The sequence below is a fragment of the Leucoraja erinacea genome, chromosome 16, assembly GCF_028641065.1.
Source record: "Leucoraja erinacea ecotype New England chromosome 16, Leri_hhj_1, whole genome shotgun sequence".
In the NCBI taxonomy this organism is placed as follows: domain Eukaryota; kingdom Metazoa; phylum Chordata; class Chondrichthyes; order Rajiformes; family Rajidae; genus Leucoraja; species Leucoraja erinaceus.
In genome coordinates this window covers 22547211-22574950 of record NC_073392.1, presented here as the reverse complement: position 1 = coordinate 22574950, position 27740 = coordinate 22547211, and the positions used below count along the sequence as shown (strand labels likewise).

Below are 27740 nucleotides of genomic sequence, written 5' to 3'. Positions count from 1 at the left end.
AGCTGCCAAAACCAATTTTCAGTTGAAACCATCAATGCAGAAAAATGAAAATAGCATTCAGATTGAGACTGTGTCAGTGGTCCCACATTTAAATCCAAACAATTGCACACCTTAATCTATAAACCACAGAAGCAAATGACACCTTGATCAAACTGGCAACACACTGAATTTTAGTACTTTAATGTAATAACTTTATTGGAAAAGACAGTACTTGCAGGAGTTTTCACGTCAATAAATTAGATTATAAATATGGTGTAGCTGGTGTGATAATATGAACATTGCCAAAACCTGGTATTTCCAGACCAAAATGAGATGAGCCTCTGTATTTCTGCTACACCAGAAATGAAAAGAATATTTAATGAAATCTTCCTAAACACCATTGGTATATAATTGCAGAACCTTTTGGACACAAATAATATACTGCCCCATGTTCCATCTACTTGGGTCTCCTAATTTCTTTTTTTGATTTGAAGGTACAGGCAATGAAGATGTTCTGAATATATTGGCAATGCCAGTTATGAGTAACAAGAAATGCAATAAGTACTACAGAGGCCGTGTGGTAGAGACTGAGATCTGTGCTGGGACTGGTATACGGGGATCAGGAGCCTGCGAGGTAAAAATAGCAAACAGCTGATAAAGACTGTCTGGGTGCCCAGCTAAATTGCACCTCAGGGTGATAGCAATAGAATCTCAAGATTCAGAAATATGGAAAGGTTAAGGGAAAAGCCTTACTGAGGCTATCTCCCCCCCCCCCCCCCCCCCCCCCCATCCCCATCACTATCGCCATCACTACCCATCCCCCCACTTAATTAACCAGGTTCCTGAATGTAAGAACTATTTATACTTGTAACATTTTTGTTTTTAAATCAGTAACTCTTTTTTGAGTTTTAATGCCGACCCTGCCCTGTCGGATGGGCTTCAGTGCCTTCATTGTTGGTAGGTGCTGATCTTTCACCTCTGCTCCACCCGGTGCTGCTGACACGCAGTCCGTCACAATGCGGAGGGCGGCCCTGGAAGAGTGGGGGCTGCCCCAAAGGATGCGCTCCTTCGGCCGCTTACAACTTGGTGCTCGGGTTCAGTGCCCAGTCACCTATGGCATGTGTGGGAAAATGACCCCCACCCTCCCGTCTCCATCGGCCAGTGATGTGATGGATGCGGGGGTCTGGACCAATCGCTGACAAGTCCCGCCCCCCCCGGCACCATCATGTCCGTTATTTGACTTTTCGGCAGAGCCGCTATTCGGTGAGTAGGCTTGTAGTCGACGCAGCCTTTCGGCATGTTGGCGTTTTGGCAGAGCGGCCTTTCGGTGAGTTTGCTTTTAGGCGTCCCACCCTTTCAGTTACTTGGCTTTTAGGCATCCCGCCCTTTCGGTTAGTTGGCTTTTAGGTGTCCCAACCTTTTGGTTAGTTGGCGTTTCGGCTTCGTATGCTTTAGGTTATTTGGCGTTTCGACTTTGTTTCCATTCGGTTATTTGGCTTCCACTTCTTTGCTTCGGCTTCTCATCCTTCGATGCCACATCCAGGTACTGATTTTATAGAGGTGTACAAGATCATGAGAGGAATAGATCAGGTAAATGCAGTCTTTTGCCCTGAGTAGGGGAATCGAGAAGCGAAATCAGTGAACATGGGTTTAAGGTGAGGGGGGAAAGATTTAATAGGAACCCGAGTGGTAACATTTTTAAGCAATGGATGGTGTGTATTTGGAATGAGCTGCCGGAGCATGTAGTTGAGCCAGGTACTGTCATAACTTTAAGAGATATGAAACCTGAAAATGTTTCTTCTGTCTTTCAGCGGGATTATGGTGGACCTCTCGCCTGCTACACTCATGACTGCTGGGTACTTGAAGGAGTCATTATTCCAGGTCGTGGGTGTGGTCGGCCAAATCAGCCAGGGATCTTTATCAGAGTCTCAATGTATGTAAACTGGATTAAAAAAGTCATGGAACTATAAGGTTTTTGGAACAGAGCAAATGTTTTCAACGGTAGACATAACAATCAGCATCTGCATTGATATAAATACAATGTCTGTACTAGCCAGCACACTTTAAATGCATTATTAATAACAAAAATAAGCTTTAACCATTTAGTGGCTTAAAACTAAAATACATTTTGATATTCAAACCTCATCATGTTTGGGAGAATTTGTTTTCAATAGAACAATGGATCAATTATTTTGGAAAAGATGTGTTATTGAGTGCACCAATGGATCAAGTAATTTCTATGTGTGATGTTTGTTTAATTAAATTGCAAATGTTCAATATTTACTGCTTTGTAAGTACCATGGCAAAGGTTTAAAAAAGCTGAGTAGGTTTAAATAACAGAATCAATACTGCATGATAGGTCATTCAGCCTATTTCACTGATGCCAGGGATTTTGTGAGTGCAGGTGGAATTTATGCAATTACCTTGTTCTTTTCATCCTGCCTCCATTTTTTGTAAACCTGCATATCCAGTTCCTTTAGGAAAGCAATTATCCTTTCAGGCAGTGATCTGAGATCAGAACAACTTGCTTCATCATAAAAGGAGGTGTAAAGGAAAGCATTTATTCTTTACCAATCAACTCTTCAGCCAATGAGAGTATCTGTTTACTCTATCTGGAACCTTCATGATTTTGAACACCCTACCATATCACACCTTAATCTTCTTTGGTCTATGAACACACCAAACTTCTCCCATCTATGATACCCCAAATTATTCCAGTAAATCTCTTCTGTACCCTTTCCAATGTCTTCATGTTTTAATGTATAATATCCTGAAGTGAACACAATCTTCTTTTATGACAAAACCCATATTATAGTTTTCCAACAAAAGTTCCTTGCTTTTGTTTTTTATTTATAAAGTCTGTGACCTGCATGCTTATGCTGCTTTCTCAACATGTCTTGAAAACTTTATTCAATAATGCATGCATAGTTTCGGATCTCTTTAATAAGATGAAGGGCACAATATTATTGTCATATTCTAGTTATATCTAGGATTGTTCTTGTGACAGGTTTTTGTAGTGTGATGTATAAAACTGCTATTTTGGGGTCACATCATTATTTGACATTTGATCCTTCCAGTTGTAATAGTTTAACCAAGTATCTATTAATATATAGCCACTCAGTAAATATAACCACACACTGCATTAGAAAATACTATATTCCTGGGAATAATGTATCCTATTTTATTTGTTGCATTTAAAGTTTAGCTCTGTGTATCTTTGAAACATTCTCAAATCTTGTTATTAAATCAATCACAAATGATGTAATTATAATGACATAGTGATTTGAACATACAATGCTCAGTGCTTGTTCCACACAAAAATCCCGAACAATCAGTATTGCACATCACTGTTAACTGCAAATCTCGTATTGTGCTTTGAGAAATGATCTGAAATCTTACACCAAATGGCTATAGAATATCATTTTTTTAAAATGATAATCAACAGAATTGATGTGAAAGCAATTGATATTATATCAACAGAGTTCATGTGAAAGCAATGTGAATTGATAGGGAAAAAGTCTATGTGTAGGAAAGAACGGCTGATGCTGGTTTAAATCGAACACAAAATGCTGGATTAACTCAGTGGGACAGGTAGCATCTCTGGAGAGAAGGAATGGTTGACGTTTCGGGTTGAGACCCTTCTTCATATCAAAATGCAGGGATACTTAACCAAATTGAAAATGTTAGGGTGTGTGATAGGAAAATTACACGTTCAGTGCATGGAAAGAGATGACGTTTGGTTTAGGGATACAGCATGGAAAGAGGCCTTTCGGCCCACCGAGTCCATGCCAACCGTTCACACTAGTTCCACGTCATCTCACTTTTACATCCACTACACACCAGGGGAAATTTACCGGGACCAATTAGCTTGCAAACCTGCACATCTTCGGGATTTGGGTGTAAACTGGAGCACACGGCGAAAACCCACAAGCTCTGACAAGGTAAGACAATTCAGTCGCCGGTTGTTGTATGTAGTCACCAATGGAATTCACCGGTAAGCACCGGCAACAACCTACGTCATCCTGGCGACAACCAATGTCATCCTGGCGACAGCACCTATGTCAGGCTCCGATCGTTGGCGTCAAGCCTTCGGGCGCCGACTGTCACCAAAACGTTTTGAACATTTCAAAATCCAGCGGCGACCAGAAAAAAGGTATGTCTATTTGGGCGACTGATGAGACCATACAGCCGACACCCTGGCGACCATGTGGCGACAGCATAGTCGCCTGTAGTTGCCAAAAAAATTGCCTTAGTGGGACAGGGGCATTAGGCAGCAACTCTTTGCCGAGCCTCTGTATTGCTGCTGTTTTGTTCTGGTTCATAGCTGGAGCATGACAATTAAAAAACATTGTGTAGAAAGAAACTGCAGATGCTGGTATATGCCGAAGATACACACAACGTGATGGTGTAACTAACAGGGTCGGGCAGCATCTCTGGAAAAAAATGATAGGTGACGTTTCGGGTCGGGACCCTTCTTCAGGCTATTAATTAAAAAAACATTATTGATTCAAGGACCACCGTTCAGCAATAATCACATCATTTCCTCCTATGGGTTAGCACCACCCTCACCTCTCCCTTTGGAACATCCTGTTTCGCCCTCACCGCCGCCGCCAAAGATCATAGAGCGAAGCAAGATACTCCACTCCTGCGTAATCCAATGCACTGAGGTGTAGAACGGAGCGTAATGGCCACCATCTTGGAATGTTCAATCCGATTTCCGTTATGCCTCTCGCAGTGTAATCAGTGTTGTAGAATGTTGTTGTATGTGTGATATAGCTAATCAATTCACATATTTTAGTTAATTTTCTTTTTAAATGTTTTCCCCCTGCTTAATCTATCTGTTTCTGCCCATTTCCCTCCCATCCTTCCTCCCCAACCCCCTCCTTTGTGCAGTTTCCCTTGTATTGCTTTAACACACACTATAACTATAACCAGGCCATCTTATTTTTGCGGCTAACCAGTAGTTCGCATCTTGCAGTGTAGCCTCTGTATTTCTGTTCAAGAGTCAAGAGTGTTTTATTGTCATATGTCCCAAATAGAACAATGCAATTCTTACTTACTGCAGTACAAACAGAATATGTAAACATAGTACTGTAAACAATAAATGAGAGAAAAATAAATTTAGTGTGTATATACGCATACATGTACACACACACACACGTACACACAAAAAACAAACAATAAGAGTGCAATAATAAGTCTATTGTAGTTCAGAGCTTATTTGAGGTTGTAGTGTTTAATAGCCTGATGGCTGTAGGGAAGAAGCTGTTCCTGAACCTGGATGTACAGTTTTCAGGCTCTTGTAACTTCTTCCCAATGGCAGGTGTGAAATGAGTGTGTAGCCAGGATGGTGTGGGTCTCTGATGATACTGGCTGCCTTTTTGAGGCAGCAACTCCGATAAATCGTTTTGATGGTGGGGAAGTCAGAACCAGTGATAGACTGGGCAGTGTTCACAACTTTGTGCAGTTTTTTCTGCTCCTGGGCGTTCAAGTTGCCAATCCAGGCCATGATGCAACCAGTCAATATGCTCTCTACTGGACACCTGCAGAAGTTCAAGAGAATCCTCTCTGACATACCGAATCTCCGTAATCTTCTCAGGAAGTAGAGGTGTTGCTGAAACAAAACTATGAATCTATGTGTAGGAAGGAACTGCAGATGCTGGTTTAATCTGAAGATAGACACAAAAATCTGGAGTAACTCAGCGGGACAGACTGCATCTCTGGAGAAAAGGTCTCGACCTGAAATGTTACCACATCCTTTTCTCCAGAGACGCTGTCTGATCCGCTGAGTTACTCCAGCTTTTTGTGTCTATCTTTGCTATGAATCTATTCAATTTTCTTCAGTTTTAGCACAGTATTGGAGAATATTTTTATTCATATGTAAATCTTCTGAACCAATTTTTTCAAAGGGACATTAAAATAATCATTTATAGTCTATTAATGCTTGTAATTTTCTGATCCAAAATATTCCAATGTATGGCTTTGTACGGCCTGTTTTTAAAAAATGCACCTGATGTGTAGGGAGTGATTGAGAAAGTGGGAAAACTTGGAACTAGTGCGAATGGTTGATTGATGGTTTACATGGACTCAGTGGGCCTGTTTCTATGCTGTATATCTAAATAAAACTATATATTACTTAATAACCCTGTAGATTTGAAATAGTCATGCAAACTTGCAATTAAGCATGAAATTAGTCACTGGAGATTGGAAAAGCATCTTAAGAGACAGCAAAAAGTCCCCCTCCCCCTTATTATGGGGGTCCCCCTCCCCCTTATGGGGGTCCTTGTTCACCAGTCTATGAAAGTAAGCATGCAGGTACAGCAGGCAGTGAAGGAAGCGAATGGCATGTTGGCTTTTATAACAAGAGTCGAGTATAGGAGCAAACTTCTGCAGTTGTACAGAGCCCTAGTGAGACCACACCTGGATTATTGTGTGCAGTTTTGGTCCCTTAATTTGAAGAAGGACATTCTTGCTATTGAGGGAGTGAAGCATAGATTTACAAGGTTAATTCCCGGGATGGCGGGACTGTCATATGCTGACAGAATGAAGCAGCTGGGCTTGTACACTCTGGAGTTTAGAAGGGCGAGAGGGGATCTTATTGAAACATATAAGATTGTTAAGGGTTTGGACACGCTAGTAGCAGGAAACATGTTCCCGATGTTGGGTGAGTCCAGGAACAGGGGCCACAGTTTAAGAATAAGGGGTAAGCCATTTAGAACGGAAACGAGGAAACACCTTTTCTACAGAAAGTTGTGAGTGTGTGGAATTCTCTGCCTCAGAGGCAGGTTCTCTGGATGCTTTCAAGAGAGAGCTGAATAGGGCTCTTAAAGATAGGGGATATGGGGAAAAGGCAGGAACGGGGTACTGATTGGGGATGATCAGCCATGATCACATTGAATGGCGGTGCTGGCTCGAAGGGCCGAATGGCCTATTCCTGCACCTTTGTCTATTATTACCATATCAGAAATAATAATCCTATCCATATATACAATTACTAAAAATGCCTAAACCAATTCAGCTGTAAATTGTGAAATCCAATAACCTATTGTGACTAGGTGAATAAAAATATAATTATTGATTATTTTGAGACATCTCCTACAAGAACATGATAGTTGTTTTCCACCTTTATTTGTTCTTAGGTTGGATTAAAAATAAATAGGACTGTGAACAGAGCTTATGAATTCTATTTCTATTCCTATATATAGTACATATACATTACCATTTACATTTGTCACTAGCTTCTAATTAATATTAGCAACATAATTAGGTTGTTGTAGACTGTACATGTTTCTTCCTGGATCACAAGGAGATATTAGCCTCATATTTTCCCATAAAACGAAGAAATATTGTACCCGTGTAGTCTTCGCGGGATGAGTATGTACATAAATCGATGTCAAACGGCAACATTTGAACAAAATTATTTTGTTCTCCTTCGGTGTGGCGCTGCGCTCTGAGAACTCCGCTCAATGATCTTTGCTGAGAACAAAGCTGGCAAAGCATTGTTTCTCTTTTACAATATGTATGATGCACATATTTAAGTCCTGGTTTTCAATCACTGATATGACATCTGGTCGGAGTTGGAAACAGTAGCTATTGAAAATACACACCCATAAACAATATGGATAATTGTAAACGACATCTGCGTCGCCGCATTACGAACGTTTCATACAATAAAGCTGATATAAGGTACATAAGGTGGGTATCGATTAATTCTAGACAACGGATTAAAAAAATAATCTAACCTTATTAATTCACTCAGGCTGTATTATGATGTGCTCTACTGTATGAAGTGTATAGTAAAACTTGCACTTCCAGAGTGGTCTATCATGTAGTTTCTTCAGCGGACCACAAATGTATTTTAAGAGCAAAACATAGAAAGTGCTGGGGAACTCAGCAGCTCAGGCTGGATCTATGGAGGGTCCGAAGGGTCTCGACCCAAAACGTCACCTAGTCCTTCTCTCCAGATGCTGCCTGACCCGCTGAGTTACTCCAGCATTATTTTGTGTCTATCTATGGAGGGAATTTAGTCTCCTTGTACCAATCAAACGCCAAATTCAAAATTCTATATTTTGAAAATGGGTGAAGCAAAAAGTAGCATGTTCTCTACAAAGGCTTATCCTAAAACAATTGATCGGAAGGGTATGATTTTCAGTCAGGACGTCTGTATTATTCAGTCAGTGAGCTGTAGAAGTAGATGTGGAGGACATGACGGTAATAGTGAGGCAGCACATCAAGATGGTGCGAATAATCACCCATGACTACAGCTTTTCCCCCCGAGTGGATGATCTCTGTCCGCCGCCGCCGCCCAGCCCGCGCCGCCCAGCACCTCATGCCCGTCACGTCACGTCACGTCCCTTCCTTCCTTCCTTCAACCAAACCCGCTCGTGATTTCACCTCCATCGCCCCATTATGCCCGAGCTGAGCCTGTTGGTCCTGCTCATCCTGCTGCTGGCTGTCCTCCTGCTCCTCAGCCTGCTGGCGGTTGCCGTTTACTCCGGCCTTTTGGTCGAGGTGGCGGTGCGCTCCGGCCCGCCGCCCGTCCGCGCTCTTACCCTGGCCTACAAGTACAAGCAAGGCCCGTACCGCGAGGCGGCCTGTGTGTTTACAGAGAGCACCAGCATCGGGCCGAAGCTGAGCTGTATCGGTGTCTACTACGACGACCCTCAGCAGGTAAGGAGGCGTTGCCTGCAGCTGGGCCTGATGCGGTTACCGGTGTGTGCGCGTGACGTCATTGCGGCGCCTTCTGGGCTGTCTGAGCCAAAGATCTTATTGCAGAGCTCTGCTGTAAGATCTTTGGTCTGAGCAGCAAAGATGATAGAGCGGTGCTCTTGCCTCTCATCTTTGCTGAGCAGCAGTAGTAGCAGGAGCAGGAGCAGTACCTGTAGTAGTAGGAGCGGTAGTGGCAGTCAGGAAGTGCTCTGCAACTGGCTGGAGTTGGATTACTTTCTCTTGGGTACACAAAAAAAGCTGGAGAATCTCAGCGGGTGCAGCAGCATCTATGGAGCGAAGGAAATAGGCAACGTTTCGGGCCGAAACCCTTCTTCAGACTTGGATTGCTTTCACTTGGTTCAGTTGAAGCAAAAATCAAATTGGGTTATTTGCTTATCCCTTCAAGAGGGGACACCTGTCGTTCGAAGACCAAGATTGCACGATTTACCCGAATATCTTATGAAATCCAGTTTATTGTAATGTGCACAAGCGGAGATTTTTGTCCAATGCATAAATCAAGTTCATTGATATTTATTGTCTTAGAGGGTAGTTGCACGTAAGGCCATCAGGTCAAAGGGGTGACGCATGGAGTAGCTCAATCCTTCTACAGCACAAGGCAGCTTCCGGCATACACTAGTAACACACGCAACACATACGTTCTTACCAGTTAAAAAACACAAAAATGGTCAATTTTTGCACTGTAAAAAATTGTGGAAATAGGGGTAATCGTGAGTGAAAACCGCCAAAATCACTGCTGCTCACTGACTTGCGAAAGAACAGCATGCTGGTGGATGGAGGGCAAGTCCTGGCTCACGACAGCCCGGGGCTGGAGGGTGACTGAGCGGTCTAAACCAAATGCTCTAGTATCTTTGCTCTGAACCCAAGCACCAAGGTGTAAGCGGCTGAAGGTGTGCATCCCCCGGGGTCAGCGCTGTCCGGCCATGGATGCCCTTTGCCCTGTTTCCCCTGTGCAGCCGCGCTGTGACAGGCTGTGGGTTGACAGCGGCCACACACGGGGCCGGGTGGAGCGGGGCCGCAGCTCCGGGCAGCGGACACACGGGGGCAAAAACCCGGCAATGTCCCCGTCAGCTGCAGCAGAGTTGGGGACAGTCCGGTCCCTCCGCCCACCCAGAGTCACTGACTCTGCTGCACCGGCACCCCGATCACCCCCGCCCCGAGGAGCATTCGTAATAAGGTGGATGAATTGAATGCACAGGGGTATTCAATATTCAGGAAGGATAGACAGAAAGGAAGAGGAGGTAGGGTGGCATTGCTGGTTAATGAGGAGATTAATCCAATAGTAAGGAGAGACATTAGCCTGGATGCTGTAGAATCTGGGTAGAACTGCCAAATAGCCAAGGGCTTGTTGGAGTTGTGTACAGACCACCAAACAGCAGTAGTGAGGTTGGGGATAGGATCAAACAGGAAATTAGGGATGTGTGTAGCAAATGTACAGCAGTTATCATGGGTTACTTTAATCTACATATAGATTGGGCTAACCAAATTGATAATAACTTTGACGAGAAGGATTTGCACGAGTGTATACAGGATGTTTTCTAAGCCAATAGGTAGAGTAACCAACTAGAGGGCAGGCCATCCTAGACAGGGTATTGTGTAATGAGGAAGGAGGACTGGTTAGCAATCTTCTTGTGCAAAGAACCTTGGGCAACAGTGACTAATATATGGTGGAATTCTGCATTAAGATGGAGTGTGACACTGTTAATCCAGACGAGGGTCCTGAATTTAAAGAAAGGTAACTTTGATGGTATGAGACGGGAATTGGCTAGGATAGACTGGAAAATAATGCTTAATAAGGGTAGACGGTGGAGATGCAATGGCAAAGATTTAAAGATTGCATGGATAAATCACAACAATTGTTCATCCCTGTCTGGCGTAAAAATAAAACAGGGAAGGCGGCTCAACCATGGCTAACAAGAGAAATTAAGGATAATGTTAAATCCAAGGAAGAGACATATAAATTGGCCAGCATATAAATTGGCCAGAGGAAGCAGCAAACCAGAGGACTGGGAGACATTAGGAATTCAACAGAGGAGGATAAAGGGGTTAATTAAGAGCATGAAAGAAAGCTTGTGGAGGATATAAAAACGGACTGTAAAAGTTTCTTCAGATATGTGAAGAGGAAAAGGTTAGTGAAGCCAAATGTAGGTCCCTTACAGTCAGAAACAGGTGAATTTATAATGGGAAACAAGGAAATGGAAACAGTATTTTGGTGTCACTAAGGAAGACACAAACAATCTCCCAGAAATACAAGGGGATCTTGAGGAATTGAAGAAAATTAACATTAGTTAGGTAAACTGTTGGGACTGAAGGCAGATAAACCCCCAGGGCCTGATGGTCTGCATCCCAGAGTACTCAGGAAGTGGCCTTAGAAATCGTGGATGCATTGGTCATCATTTTCCAATGTTCTATAGATCAGTTCCTGTGGACTGGAGGGTAGCTAATGTAACCCCACTTTTTAAGAAAGGAGGGGGAGAGAAAACGGAATTATAGACCAGTTAGCCGTACATCGGTAGTGGGGAAGATGCTTGAGTCGATTATTAAAGATGTAATAGCAGCGCATTTGGAAGGCTTGGTCAAAGTCAGCATGGATTTATGATGTGGAAATCATGCTGGAATGTTTTGAGGATGTACCAAATAGAATGGATAAGGGAAAGCTAGTGGATGTGGTGTATCTGGACTTTGATAAAGCCTTTAACAAGGTCACACACAAGTGATTAGTGTGCAAAATTAGAGCACATGGGGGTAGGGTATTGACATGGATAGAAAACTGTTTTGAGGACAGGACGGAAAGAGTAGGAATTAACTGGTCCTTTTCTGAATGGCAGGCAGTGACTAGTGGGGTGATGCAAGGCTCAATGCTGGGATCGTACTTATTCACAATATATTAAAACTGGACACCCGCATACCGTGACAAGTATTGCTTTTGCCCTCTCTTGCCAATAAAACTGATTTGCAACTAAACAGACTCGTGAGCCTTTTTCTGTTCAACTAGTCAGATCCTTGAACCTGTTCCATTGTAACAACATAACTAGAAAGGAATATTGTCAGCTACAATTCAAAATTGAATTGCAGTTTAGCACAAGATCATTAAAATAAAACATTTGTGGAAGCCTTGTCAACCTCCTGCCTTCTAATTCAAGGCAAGTATTTTTCGCTAGATTAATGATGAACAGCAGATTTCTAGCACGCTCCTACAAATTTTTTGTCAACAGCCTTGGTCTTTTCAGTAATCTTAAAAATGCAATTTTAATAACTGTTCCAGCTCAATCCATCTATCCATGCCTTTACAGGTCTCGTCCAGCATATTTAAATGCTGAAATATTTTTAAAGAAAATAACATTTTCCTGTGGTCTTGCTTAGGAAGATAGATTCATGGAAGCAATTCATTAGATCATTATGCACTAATAAAGAAAAATAAACTACATACTAAGGTTGTCATACTGGAGGGTTTTAACTTTCTCGATATAGACCTGGACTGTCATAGTGCCAAAGGCTTAAACAGGGAGGAATTTATCAAATTTGTTCAGGAACATTTCCACAGGCTATATGTAGAGGTAATTATAAGGGAGAGGGCAAAGCTTGACGTATTCTTAGAAAATGGGAAGTCCGTAGGCAAGCCTTTTGGGATCAGCAGCCACTATTCTAGTAGCTTTAAAATAGAAACATAGAAACATAGAAATTAGGTGCAGGAGTAGGCCATTCGGCCCTTCGAGCCTGCACCGCCATTCAATATGATCATGGCTGATCATCCAACTCAGTATCCCGTACCTGCCTTCTCTCCATACCCCCTGATCCCCTTAGCCACAAGGGCCACATCTAACTCCCTCTTAAATATAGCCAATGAACTGGCCTCAACTACCCTCTGTGGCAGAGAGTTCCAGAGATTCACCACTCTCTGTGTGAAAAAAGTTCTTCTCATCTCGGTTTTTAAAGGATTTCCCCCTTATCCTTAAGCTGTGACCCCTTGTCCTGGACTTCCCTAACATCGGAACAATCTTCCTGCATCTAGCCTGTCCAACCCCTTAAGAATTTTGTAAGTTTCTATAAGATCCCCTCTCAGTCTCCTAAATTCTAGAGAGTATAAACCAAGTCTATCCAGTCTTTCTTCATAAGACAGTCCTGACATCCCAGGAATCAGTCTGGTGAACCGTCTCTGCACTCCCTCTATGGCAATAATGTCCTTCCTCAGATTTGGAGACCAAAACTGTACGCAATACTCCAGGTGTGGTCTCACCAAGACCCTGTACAACTGCAGTAGAACCTCCCTGCTCCTATACTCAAATCCTTTTGCAATGAAAGCTAAATAGTTATGGATAAAGACAGGGAAAGCCCACAAGTTAAAATTCTTAATTGGGGCAAGGCCAACTTTGATGGTACAAGATAGGATCTTGCTAAAGTTGATTGGAGTAGGTTGTTTGTGGCCAAAGGAATGCCCAGAAAGTGGGATGCTTTTAAAAGTGCGATGATAATGGTGGGGTAAGAAATAGCGGCAGCAGATAATATTAAGGAAAATCCAAAGAAATGTTATAAGTACATTAAGGGAAAGGAGGTAACTAGAGAGAGAATAAGGCCCCCAAAAACAAAAGTGGTCATATCGATATGGAGCATCAGGAGTTGGGCAATGCGTATTTCTCCTCTGTTTTTACTATGGAGAAAGACATGAAGACTGGGGAACTTGGGACAGTTAATGGAGATGTCTTGAGGACAGTCAGATAACGGTCTAGGTGGTACTGAACATCATAAGGGCCTGGTCATATATGTCTGAGGGCACTCTAGGCAGCTAGAGTTGAATTGCAGGTGCCCTGGTCCTCCTCCCCCCCCCTCCCCCCTCTCCTCCTCCCCCCCCCCTCTCCCTCCCCCCTCTCTCCCCCTCCATCCTCTCCCTCCCTCCCCTAAACCCCCTCCACACCCCTCTACCCTCTTCCCTCCACCCTCCCTGCCTCCCCACCTCACCCCCCTCTCTCTCCCCCTCTCTCTCCCCCCCCACTCTCACCCTCTCTCTCTCTCCTCCTCCCCTCCCCCCACCTTTTCCCCCTCACTCACCTTCCCTCTTTTCCTCCTCTCCACCCCCTATCCCTCTTGCCCCTCTCTCTGTGTCTCTGTCTCTCTCTCTGCCTCTGCCCCTTCTCTCTCTGCCCTCACTCTCTACCCCCCCCCCCCCCCCCTCTCTAGACGTGACTGCAAGTTGGGGGCTATGTGTCAGTAGATAGGGTGGTTATGGGGTAAAAGGAACAAATTAATAATATTAATATAATATCAAGGGGGTAATTAGCTTGAGTGCGGGGGTAGTTAGTGTGTGTGACGCTGCATGCCGCCGCCGCCCCCCCCCCCCCCCCCCCCCCCACACAACCGCACGCTGGGGGAACAGACCCAACGGGTCTGCACTTGGTCTAGTATTCATTGGAATTTAGAAGGGTGAGAGGGGCTCTTTTAGAAACGTATAAGATTCTTAAGGGATTGGACAGGCTAGATGCAAGAAAAATGTTCCCTATGAACAGGGGTCATAGTTTAAGAATAAAGGGTGGGCCATTTAGGACTGAGACGAGGAAAAGCTTTTTCACCCAGAGAGTTGTGAATCTGTGGAATTCTCTGTCACAGAAGGCAGTAGAGGCCAATTCACTGGATGTATTCAAGAGACAGTTGGATATAGTTCTTAGGACTAATGGAATCAAGGGATATGGGGAGAAAGCTGGAACGAGGTACTGATTTTGGATGATCAGCCATGATCATATTGAATGGCGGTGCTGGCTCGAGGGGCCGAATGTACTCCTGCAAGGATCCCTTGCCGGGGATCGCCGAGCCAAGGGCGGGGATCGCCGGAGAAGAGCTTTGACCGCTGGCCTGCCTGCGGCCTATAACATCGAGAAGTCGTTGCGTCCGGTAAGAAAGTGGCCGATTCGGGCACTCCAAGCCGCGGTTTCTGTTTCTAAATGAGCAAGATAGTCTGATAGTAGATAATCTGACTAGAGTAGTGGCTTTACAGGATCTAATCTTAGGGCTGTAGCTGAGCAAATGGTTGATGTATCAGTGGGACAGCACTTTAGAGAAAAAGTGGGCTGGAAGCTGCAACATTTGGACAAGTAGGAGTCACTTAGTAGTCAAATAATGAGAGTTCAGAGCCAACATTTTCCAGCAGGGTGAAAAGTATGCACAGGAAGAACATGAGACCTGAATTTCAAGGGATACTGAGGTCTGGGTGAGGTAATGGAGAATAAAAAGGCATGTACATGGCAGGAATAAAGAACTAAAAATGGAGAGGATGGTCTTCGGCTATGGGATGAAATTGATCAATTGGTAAAATGGATAGAGTAATGGCAGTTGTAATTTAATCCTGATAGATGTGAGCCGATACACTTTGGGAGGACTAGTAAGGCTATGGCATAGAATGAATGGTTGCACATTGTAAAGTATTGAGGAACAGAGCGACCTTGATGAATCAAATTACCAATGTCACCAATATCATCAAAGACCCACGTTACCCTGGCCACATTCTCCTTTCACTCTTACCATCCAAGATTCAGATTCAGATTCACATTATTGGCACATGCAGCCATACAATTAAAAGAACACAATTAATAGAATGATAGAAGTGATCACTGTGATGGAAGGCAATAAAGTTCAGTCAGTCTTCCTCCTTTTGTTCACCCGTGTTTGGGGCCTTGACCCTCTGCAGTCGCCGCTACGGATGGCCCGATGTACAGGCCCTCTCGTCGGGATGATCGAAGCTCCGACATCGGGACGGATGAAACGCACTCCGCGGTTTGGAGTGCCCGAATCGGCCACTTTCTTACCGGAGGCAACGGCTTCTCGATGTTATAGGCCGCAGGCAGGCCAGCGGTCAGAGCTCTTCTCCAGCGATCCCCGGCAAGGGATCCTTGACTCCGGGATGGAAAGTCCGCTCCACACCTGCTGCAAGAAGGTCCGCAGTCCGCGGCTTCACGATGTTAAAGTCTACGCCGCACCTGCTGCTAAAGCTCTGTGCCGTCACCGGGAAAGGCCGCCCCAATCCAAGTTGTTAGGCCACGGGGGGAGGCAAAAATGTGACTAGGAGAAAATCGCATCTCCACCGAGGTAAGTGACTGGAAACAGGTTTCCCCCTATTCCCCCTCCATCACCCCCACATAAAAACATACGGAGAGCCACTTTTCATTTCACTGCACATCTCGTATGTGTATGTGACTAGTTGACTGGATAGACTCGGCTTGTACTGGATAAACTCGGCTTGTACTCGCTAGAATTTAGAAGATTGAGGGGGGATCTTATAGAAACGTACAAAATCCTTAAGGGGTTGGACAGGCTAGATGCAGGAAGATTGTTCCCGATGTTGGGGAAGTCCAGAACAAGGGGTCACAGTTTAAGGATAAGGGGGAAATCTTTTAGGGCCGAGATGAGGAAAACATTTTTCACACAGAGAGTGGTGAATCTCTGGAATTCTCTGCCACAGAAGGTAGTTGAGGCCTGTTCATTGGCTATATTTAAGAGGGACTTAGATGTGGCCCTTGTGGCTAAAGGGATCAGGGGGTATGGAGAGAAGGCAGGTACAGGATACTGAGTTGGATGATCAGCCATGATCATATTGAATGGCGGTGCAGGCTCGAAGGGCCGAATGGCCTACTCCTGCACCTAATTTCTATGTTTCTGTGACTTGACTTGAAACATGACTTGACTTGACTTAACACATACATTTAGACATACTAAAAAAACAAAAAGGACGAAATGACAGTCCCACTGCTGGCGCCACCCGATGATGATGAAGGTATCGCAATCGGAAACCGTGATCACCAGGTTCAACCTTCTTCCCACCAATCATAAAGCTCTTGAACACCACACAACACTAACCTCAACTATGAAATTATTTTGTTGCACTCTAGATTTTTTTGCACTAATATTGTGGCTATTAATGTATTAACACTTTGTTTGTTAAATGGATATTGTGTTATCACGCTGCAAGTAAGAATTTCATTGTTCTTTTGTCAGTACATAAGGCAATTCAACAGTATTTAAGCAGTATCTCAATACTTGAATCACTATTGCATAGAAGGTTGCAGACCAAGTGTTCAAGTTCAAGTTCACATTTATTGTCACATGCACCAATTAATGTACAGTGATATTTAAGTTAACATGCAGCCATAAAAGTAAAAATAATGCAATACACAATAAATTTAACATAAACATCCACCACAGTGGAATCAACATTCCTCACTGTGATGGAAGGAAATAAAGTTCAGTCATCTTCCTCTGTTCACCTGTGGTCGGGGCCTTTGGAAGGGGCCGTTGCCGACAGTCCGCTGTTCAAGCCCTCTAGTCGGAATGATTGAAACTCCGGCGTCGGGACAAATCGGACCACTTCGGACGCATGGAGCTCCCAAGTCGGCCGCTTCTTACTGGAGACCGCGGCTTGACAGTGTTAAAGTCCACAGGCCCGCAAGCACTTCCACAGCGATCCTCAGTAAAGGATCGCCCGCTCTGCGATGGTAAGTCACTGCAATGCACTTGCGGCTTGAAGTCTCTGGGCCACTCTCCAGGAAAGGCCGCACCAATCCAGTTGTTAGGCCGCAGGTGGGGACGGAGATGTGACACGGAAAAAAATCACATCTCAGTCGAGGTAAGTGACTGAAAACGGTTTCCCCCTATTCCCAGCTGTTATCTGGGCAACTGAACCATCTTACCAACAAATAGAGAGCAGTCCTGAACTATCTACCTCATTGGAGACCTTCAGACTATAATTTGAACAGAATTTACTGGACTTTACCTCGCACTAAACATTATTCACTTTATTCCTTTTTCAAACTATGCTCTCTTGACTTTATCAAGGATAACATATCAGATCTCAACATAACAGAACATATCAAGGATAATATGTAAATTTAGCGTTAGCAACAGTTATGTAGGTGCCTTACAGCTCGGCCTACATACAATTCTGATCCTGGGTGCTGTCAGCTTGTAAATTCTCATGCAGGGCACCTGCAATTCTACTCTAGCTGCCTAGAGTGCCCTCAGATATATTTGACCAGGCCCTTATGATGTTCAGTACCACCTAGACCGTTATCTGACTGTCCTCAAGACATCTCCATTAACTGTCCCAAGATCCCCAGTCTTCATGTCTTTCTCCATAGTAAAAACAGAGGAGAAATACGCATTGAGGACTTGCCCAACTCCTGATGCTCCATATCGATATGACCACTTTTGTTTTTGGGGGCCTTATTCTCTCTCTAGTTACCTTCTTTCCCTTAATGTACTTATAACATTTCTTTGGATTTTCCTTAATATTATCTGCTGGCGCTATCTCTTGCCCCACCATTATCATCGCACTTTTAAAAGCATCCCACTTTCTGGACATTCCTTTGGCCACAAACAACCTACTCCAATCAACTTTAGCAAGATCCTATCTTATACCACAAAGTTGGCCTTGCCCCAATTAAGAATTTTAACTTGTGGGCTTTCCCTGTCTTTATCCATAACTATTTTAAAGCTACTAGAATAGTGGCTGCTGATCCCAAAAGGCTTGCCTACGGACTTCCCATTTTCTAAGAATACGTCAAGCTTTGCCCTCTCCCTTATAATTACCTCTACATATAGCCTGTGGAAATGTTCCTGAACAAATTTGATAAATTCCTCCCTGTTTAAGCCTTTGGCACTATGACAGTCCAGGTCTATATTGAGAAAGTTAAAATCCTCCAGTATGACAACCTTAGTATGTAGTTTATTTTTCTTTATTAGTGCATAATGATCTAATGAATTGCTTCCATGAATCTATCTTCCTAAGCAAGACCACAGAAACATGTTAATTTCTTTAAAAATATTTCAGCATTTAAATATGCTGGACGAGACCTGTAAAGGCATGGATAGATGGATTGAGCTGGAACAGTTATTAAAATTGCATCTTTAAGATTACTGAAAAGACCAAGGCTGTTGACAAAAACTTTGTAGGAGCGTGCTAGAAATCTGGTGTTCATCATTAATCTAGCGAAAAATACTTGCCTTGAATTAGAAGGCAGGAGGTTGACAAGGCTTCCACAAATGTTTTATTTTAATGATCTTGTGCTAAACGGCAATTCAATTTTGAATTGTAGCTGACAATATTCCTTTCTAGTTATGTTGTTACAATGGAACAGGTTCAAGGATCTGACTAGTTGAACAGAAAAAGGCTCACGAGTCTGTTTAGTTGCAAATCAGTTTTATTGGCAAGAGAGGGCAAAAGCAATACTTGTCACGGTATGCGGGTGTCCAGTTTTACAGAAGCACACCTCTCTCTCTCTGCTTCCGTCTGCGGCACAGATCGTGACTCAGCCCATCGGTGAACCCCTCTCGTACATGAACACATCAGAATTATTGGCAAGAGAGAGAACAAAAAGAATACTTGTCTTGGTGTGCGTGTGGTTCGTTTTACAGCAGCACACGTCTCTCTCTCTCACTCCCTCTCTATCTCTCTGACTCCATCCGCGGCGCTGTTTGCGACTCGGCCCGTCGGTTAACCCCTCTCGCACATGAACTTGAACTAACTTCTGGCTTATTGGCGCCTGCCTTTATACAGGTAAGAAATCAGGTGTTGAAATATCCCCCGTTAAGTCCTGGCCAATAGCGCTGCTCCCAAATCCAAACTATAACCAATGGCAGGGGACCAGCCGCAGATTGGTGTTTAAAGCAATACACACAGCACTACAGACTTGGTGCGTAATGGTCCCGTCCCACTTGGCGATTTTTTAGGCACCTACCGGCGACTGTCATAATCGTAGCAGGTCGCCGAAAAACCGGCGACAACCTACGTCATCCTGGCAACAACCTACAACAGCACCTACGTCAGGTGACTCAAGCTATGCTCATTGGCGTCAAACCCACTCAACATGTTGAAAATTTAGCGGCGACCAGAAAGATGCTACGACTTTTTGCGCAACTGAGGAGACCATCCCCGGCGAACATGTGGCATCAAACTAGTCGCCTGTAGTTGCCTAAAAAATCGCCTAAGTGGGACAGGCCCATAAAGGTAATACACACAGCACTGCTGGTTTGGCGCACAAAGGATCAGAGCGCTGTCGGCTTAGTGCGTGGGAATTTAAACAAAGAGCTGTCGGCTGCAGCACTATGGGTTCTAAATATAGCGCTACTAGCTGTAGCACTATGGGTTTAAATATAGCGCTTCCGGCCACAGTGCTATAGGCATTAAACATAGCGCTATGGCACAGCACTATGGGTCACAGACTGTTCAGGAAAATTCTTGTGTAACATGTGCTATTAAAACACTTACCAATTAAATATGTTTACCTTTTTGTGAGAGTGATTTGAGTCCAAATGTTATTTATGCCTAGCCCTACATTGATAACTGCTCATCAAATCCAGGCTTATTGTGGGAATTGAGAATGCTGTTAGGATTGGCATTGTCCATTTTTAATTGTAGTAATTCCATTAATATTTTCTATTAGCTCCAGTTGTTACTGACAGGGATCAGTTTCCAATTTGTTGCAGTGTGCTCTGATACTCTTCTCTTTCCTCCGGATATTTCCAGTGAGGAATTTGCATTTGTTTTGGTTTGTTTCCAACTGGAAAGTCATCGAGTTCTTCACTCATAGGGTCAGGTTTGGGAACATATCTTGGACATTTCTTGAAATATTGTTGGCATCAATAAGATCAGATAGCATGACGGGCAGGATGGGGAAAGTCGGCATCCCAGGATAAAGAATTTTCTGTTCAGACAGAGGGGGGTGTATTGGAGGACGCGGCACTATTAGTCAAGGAATATATTACTTCAGTATTGAGGGAGGGTATCCCAGAAGACTCCTCAAACAAGACTATATGGGTAGAGATCAGTATCAAATAGGTTACTGGGGGAGGCGTCCTACAGATCTCTGACAGCCAAAGGGAGATTGAGGAATATTTATCGTGGCAAAACAGAGAGATGTAATACATTTCAATTTTCCAAATATTAACTGATATTGGCTGAGCACTAAAGAACCAGAGTTTTGGCAGAACTTTGAAATATCTACAGGGGAGCTTTTTAACACAATTATACAGGATTGACAGACTGACGAGGGCGGGAACACTACTGAACTGTATGTTGTGGAATGTCACTGGTAAAGTGGAGGGTATGTCAGTGGTGGAATATTTTGGAGATAGGGATCATAATTTCACATATTTCATAGAAAGACCTTGGTGTTCAAGCCCGAAGATCCTTGATGATGGCCGTGCAGGTATTTAAAGTGGTTAAGAGGGCATACGAGATACTGGCCTTCATGAGTTAGGGCAGTAAATGCAGGGGGAGGGAAGCTATAGTCCAATTTTATTAAATGTTCATCAGACCTCAGCTGGAGAACTGCTTGCAATCCTGGTCACCTTGCTATAACCAATGTTGATGTTGAATATGAAGGCAGGAATAGGCTAAGCTGTGTGTTACTGTTGGCCAGAAGCTCCCTTTAGAAATACTGGCTGAAGGTAACTACATTTCACTCTGCAATAAGCAACAGCTCAGCAACTTTCCATCCAACCCTGCCGATGTCTCACCTTGAATAGTGGAAAAAGGCCAATGAATCATTGATTACCATTGAATAGATTTGATTAAATGGACAGGAGAAAATTCCAATTATTTATCATACGCTTTCAACATTTCTGAGGTTTTGGCGTAATAAGCATTTTACAAATGTGTTTGTAAAACTGAATATATCTGTAATATTTATTTAATTGGGGAAAGTAGAAAAAATAATTACATCCAGAATAGTCTGGGAATCTGGGTGGGAAATTACTGTATTTTATAATGGAATTCCTGTTAAGAACACTTGATGGCAGTGTTAGTACATTGCAGATCTTGCCTGAAGTAAATTTGATAAATCTTTGGAATTTAATGAAATATCCATTACACCAGCAAATCTCCTAGTGGACTGATGCATCTCTAGCTACATAAACAGTTTCACACTTTGAATCTGATTCCCTGGCAGCTTCTAGATGTAGACCTTATAACCTGAGGTTTCAGTAACTTGATTTCTTCTGGCTGTTGTTATGAATAATTGAGGCTAAAGCAGTGGTTACATAAGTATCTCATTGGATACATCCTGCCAATTGGAGAAGGATACATCCTGCCAATTCCATTTATTCCTACTCTTTGTTTTCTATCCAACTCTTAGAATATTATACCCTATTTTCATTTGTTCTGAACTTGTTGATCAATATCCCTGTGTAGTCCTAAACAAAAAGCAGTTGTTCCCAGACATTAGAGCTTAGCATTTTGATATGTGTCAGTGATAATCAGTAACGGAGCACCCCAAGGCTGCGTGCTCAGGCCCCTGCCCTATTCATTCTGTACTCATGACTGAGTATGAGCCATGATCACATTGAATGGTGGTGCTGGCTCGAAGGGCCAAATGGCCTACATCTGCACCTATTGTCTATTGTCTATTTTCTATGACTGTGTAGCCGGACATATTGCGAATTCCATTTTCAAGTTCGCTGAGGGACGAATTACAGATGGTGAAGAGTCAAAGTATAGAAGTTAGAACGACCAACTGACCATATGGTGCCAACACAACAACCTGGCTCTCAATATCAGCAAAACCAAAGAACTGATTGTGGACTTTGGGAGAGGAAGGTTGAGGACCCACAATCCTGCTTACATCAATGGGACGATGGTGGAGAGTCAAAAACTTCAAATTCCTGGGCGTGCATATTTTCGACGATCTTTCCTGGACCCAGCACACTGATGCAATCATAAAGAAAACACATCAGAGCCTCTACTTCCTGAGAAGATTACGGAGATTCGGTATGTCAAGGAGGATTCTCTTGCACTTCTACAGGTGCACAGTAGAGAGCATACTGACTGGCTGCATTGTGGCCTGGTTTGGCAACATGAACGTCCAGGAGCGGAAAAGACTGCAAAAAGTTGTAAACACTGCCCAGGCCATCACCGGCTCTGACCTCCCCATCATCAAAGGGATCTATCGTAGCCGCTGCCTCAAAATGACAGCCAACATCATCAAAGACCCACACCATCCTGGGCACACACTCATCTCACCACTGCCATCGGGAAGAAGGTACAGGAACCTGAGAACTGTAACGCCCAGGTTCAGGAACAGCTTCTTCCCTACAGCCATCAGGCTATTAAGCACTCCAACCTCATAAGCTATGAACTACAATAGACTATTATTATTAATATTATTATTATTATTGCCATATTATTGTTTGGGTTTTTTTTCTAAGATTTTGTTATTATTTATTGTGATTACATATTCTGTTGTGCTGCAGTAAGTAAGAATTTAATTGTTCTATCTGGGACATATGAAAATAAAACATTCTTGACTCTCTTGACAGTCTCTAACTACGTGTGTCGGGAATGGATTGGGTTGGGCAGTGTAGTTTTGGCCTAGTTCAGTGGTTCATCCAGATCAGGAAATTGTTCTGAAAATTACCTTCACATGAACAGCATGTTTAAAAATGTATTATGATGGTTAATGGAGTATGGGAAAATGTATGTTCTCTGGCAGTATTGACCCTGGAAAGGTGAGTAAATAAACTTCTACCTAATATGAATGCATGAGGGGACATAGATGATGATAATAATTAAGTGTTTTGAACGCCTGGTGAAACCCCACATTACTGCCAGCCTCCCCTCATCGTTAGACCCCCTACAGTTTGCCTATCGCCCCAACCGCTCTACAGAGGATGCCATCTCTACCACGCTGCACACAGTAATCGCGCATCTGGAACACAAGAACACATACGCCAGAATCCTGTACATTGACTTCAGCTCAGCGTTTAATACCATCATCCCACAGAGACTTGTGGAGAAACTAACCCTGCTGGGCCTCAACACCACCCTGTGTCACTGGATCTTGGAGGACAGAGAGAGTCAGTCCGTGTTGGCAAGAACACTTCAGGGCACGCTGAGCACCAGCTCCCCTCAGGCTTGCTCAGCCCGCTGTTGTTCACTAGACTGTCAGATGGGAAAATAAAATCATAAAAATCCAGATCAGTGGTGGGAATCATTGTTCTGAAAATTACCTTCACATGTGAACAGCATGTTAACAAAAATGTATTCAGGAGGGCGCATGGCACTGCAGTGGAGAGAGTGGAGAGCATGGTGTGCAAATAACGTACAGCCTCACCTGGGAAAACCACTGGGACCGTCAAATGGGCCCATCAGCGACTGCACTTTCTGAGGAAACTAAAACAGGCCTCACTCCCCACCAACATCCTCAGGAACAGGTGTAGGTAAAGTCTGTACTCACGTACTCTAAATACTGGTACTGCACCTGCAACTGAGGGGCTCTGCAGAGGGTAGAGGGGGGAGCAGAGAGGATCATACCCTCGGTACAAGAACTGAATTGAGCAAGTAAGACAATTGCCAAGGATAGCCCCCTCCACACACACCTGGATCTCCTGCATCAGGCAAGAGATATCGAAGCATCCCCGGACTACGAGGGGCTAACGAGCTTCTGAGGCTGCTAAACAGTCACTCTGCACCCACAGCATTTTTGGGGCTGGCACGGACACTATCTGGCCACTCAAATCAGTGACATTTTTTATGATGGTTTATTGTTTTAACATTGTGTTTTTTTACCTGCTTTTAACTATTTATTCCATGTGACTGGATGAGTGGGTTTTTTAAATTCATGTGCGATGCTCCGCTATTCACTGGGAAACGTCTTTTCAGTTTCACTCCCACACAAAATGACAATAAAGATGTACATTGATTGATTTTTGTAGATTAATTGCTGTTGCTTCAATAAAAAGTTACTGCATTTTGGGTCTAATCTTTGTCCATGTGTATTTGTAGCATTGAGTGTTTCTCCGTGCTCCAGTTCCTCCCCACACTCTAAAGGTTGGTTTGTAGTGGATCAATAAAAAATTGTAAATTGTGGAGGATAGTGTTAGTGTAGGGCCTATTTCCGCACTGTATCTCTAACATCTAAAGTAAAATCTAAATACGGTGCAAGATGCATGAGCAATTCAGTAAGAAGTCCTCATTGAAACCTGCAACCCTATCCCGCTGCAATCACAACCCACAGTCGGAAAAGGAAGATTTTGCCAATGGCTACCAAAATTGCTTTGATGAAATTCATAAATCTGTGATATTAGCTCAGTTTTTCATTCTCTTCACATGCTGAAAGAGCATTTTCAGATTTCCAGCAATAACAACGCTGTTTTATCTGATAAGTTCCAATGTTTTTTTTTTTATCCCTGCCCTTGTTCATCTCTTATTTATACCTCATCCAGAAAGATCAGCCGTGATGAAAGATCTTTCATCATCCAATCTAAGGTCATCAACACATGAGTCATTCAATTTTCCTTGATCTTCACCCTATCACACCCTATCTCTTCACCCTATCTCTTTGTCTCCCCATCCCTGGCTCTTCTTTGCAGCTAATACACCTTTTATCAGAAGAAGGAAATGTTTGGAATCAAAGAATATTCATCTGAAATATCAACTTTATTCTGTTTCCACAGCTGCTGTTTGATCTGTTGAGTTTTTTTTAGCAGTTTCTTTGCTTATTTCAAATTCATAACATCTCCGTTTGCTGCATTTTGATAACATAAACTGAATTTTTATTGAAATACCCACACATCTCAGTCAAATCATACTATAATGAGTACAATGTAGACATATACAAGTGCAACAGTGAAGGAGATGGAGAACTGAATGACATGGTGTCATGACAATAACCTCTCTCCGTCCTCATTCTTTAGGAAACGGGGGTTCCCCTCTTCCATTATAGATGAGGCTCTCACTAGGGTCTCCTTGATATGCTGCAGCTCTGCTCTTGCTCCCCCTCCTCCCATTGGTAACAAGGACAGAGTCCCCTTTTCACCTTTCACCCCATCAGCCATCGCATACAGCATATAATCCTCCAACATTTTCGCCACCTCCAACGGGATCCCACTACTGGCCACATCTTCCCATCTCCACCCCTTTCTGCTTTCCGCAGAGACCGTTCTCCCCACAACTCCCTGGTCAACTCGTCCCTTCCCACCCAAACCACATCCCTCCCCAGGTACTTTCCCCTGCAATCGCAGGAGATGCAACACCTGTCCCTTTACCTCCCCCCTCGACTACATCCAAGGACCCAAACAGTCTTTCCAGGTGAGGCAGAGGTTACTTGCACCTCCTCCAACCTCATCTACTGTATCCGCTGTACCAGGTGTCAACTTCTCTACATCGGGGACCAAGCTCAGGTTTGGCGATCGTTTCACTGAACACCTCTGCTCAGTCCGTCTTAACCTACCTGATCTCCCAGTTCTCCCACAAGTCTTACTGTCACCGACTACATTCTATCTCTGTCCCTTTGCCTGCCATGACATCTTTCTGAAGAAGGGTCTTGACCCGAAACGTCACCCATTCCTTCTCTCCAGAGATGCTGCCTCCAGAGATCCTTCTCTCTAGAGACCTGCTGAGTTACTCCAGCATTTTGTGCCTACCTCACCCTCAATGTCAGCAAGAGGAAGGAGCTAGTTATTGACCTCAGTGGTGGAGCCTCAATGGTGCGGAGGTGGAAACGGTTGAGAGCTTCAGGTTCCTTAATATGACCAAAGATCTATCATAGACCAACCATATTGATGTGACAGCCAAGAGGGCACATCGGGCCTCTACTTCCTGAGAAGACTGGGAAAAATTAGCATGTCTCCAGTGACTATTACAAACATCTACTGATGTACCATAGAAAGCATCACAGCATGGTTTGGGTATGGCTCTGCCCAAGATCATTGTTGCAGATTCCTTTCTCCTTCACTGGCCCCATCTACAGCTCTCTGGATGTCTGAAGGTACAATTCCAGTGAAGGTGTATGAGTTTTTGACATTCTTTAGCATAAGATAGCCAGTAATGATTCTGCCACAATCATTCACCACTCTACTTTTTTGGTGAGGCAGATAATTTTGGTGGACAGAGGTTTCTTACAACAGGCAAGTTTTCAGGCTCTGTAGTATAGAAATGGAGATGTTTGCTGGTGATTGCGCAATTTAATTTGCAACTCCTCAGAAAACGAAGCAATGCAATCCTATATGCAACAAGACCTACAGAATTTGTATGCCAAGGAAGTGTCAGGTTCCAATGGAATGACCATTTCCAATGAGAGAATGTATCTAATTGTTTATACTTGTCATTCAATGGTATTACCATTGCAGAGACCCCCACCATTAACGTCCCTGGGATCACTATTGACCAGAAACTCAATTAGACATGCTATATATATAGCTACAAGAGCATGAGAGCTGCTCACTATCCATTGCCAATTCAGTTCATAATACATTGTAGCCTTTCCACCATTTGCATGTTCACTTGTCTGGGTGAATACAGCTCAAGAAACTCAATTCCATTCAGGACAGTGTGTACCATGTACAAAATACAATACAATTACTCACCTAGACTAATCTAACAGTGCTTTCAAATCAGCGACCACCATGTGGGATAAGGGCACCACACACATGGGAATACCGTAATTTGTGGCCTCTGTGTAAGTCATGTGCCAGCCCTTTTTTGGGAATATTTTGGTGTTGATCTAAATCTCAGATATCCTTGCCAAAAACCTCTGAGGCAGCACCTTCTATAGGAGAACTGCAACAGTTCAAATAACCACCTTCTCATAGGCAAATATGGATGGACAATAAATGCTTGAATTCCCTGTGATATCCAGATGCTAGAAGATGTATAAGGTTAAAAAAATAATGAAGCTTCTAGGTGATGTTTATTTGGCTACTAACATGACTTTTGATCTTCTTAATAATATGACTTGGATAAAATAGTGTGATGTCAGTGTTTTTCAGAGATAAACAGAAAATGCATTGACATATGTGCCATTCTAGTTGATGTTTGGCTTTTTAACATCACCGTTCTGCTGCTAGTGAAAGAAGCTACTAGCGATTTGTATTGGTTTGGTTTAAGTGATTTTGGATATTCCAAATAATTACCTCAAGTTTAAAAAAAAACCTTCTGTAATGAAGCTTTGAATCATTACTCAGACTCATTAATCATTAATCATTCTGTTAAAAATGCAAATTAATGCAGTAAAACTAGTCCAAGACAGTGACTTATAATGAGGCCAACTGGATGCTTG

General features: G+C 43.4%; 2 protein-coding genes across 2 annotated transcripts in view; both read left to right on the top strand.

Annotated features, from left to right (window-relative positions):
• The window catches only part of mst1 (macrophage stimulating 1), a 53167-nt gene extending 49928 nt beyond the window's left edge, over positions 1 to 3239 (top strand). Inside the window, exons 17-18 of the mRNA XM_055647831.1 lie at positions 474 to 613; positions 1791 to 3239. Of these exons, the coding sequence (XP_055503806.1) occupies positions 474 to 613; positions 1791 to 1949 (299 nt within the window). The 3' untranslated portion in view covers positions 1950 to 3239. The remainder of the gene's footprint in view (positions 1 to 473; positions 614 to 1790) is intronic.
• Positions 3240 to 8175: 4936 nt separating this feature from the next.
• The window catches only part of LOC129704603 (testis-expressed protein 264 homolog), a 209912-nt gene continuing 190347 nt past the window's right edge, over positions 8176 to 27740 (top strand). The window contains exon 1 of the mRNA XM_055647833.1: positions 8176 to 8649. Coding sequence (XP_055503808.1) covers positions 8389 to 8649 — 261 coding nt within the window. The 5' untranslated portion in view covers positions 8176 to 8388. The remainder of the gene's footprint in view (positions 8650 to 27740) is intronic.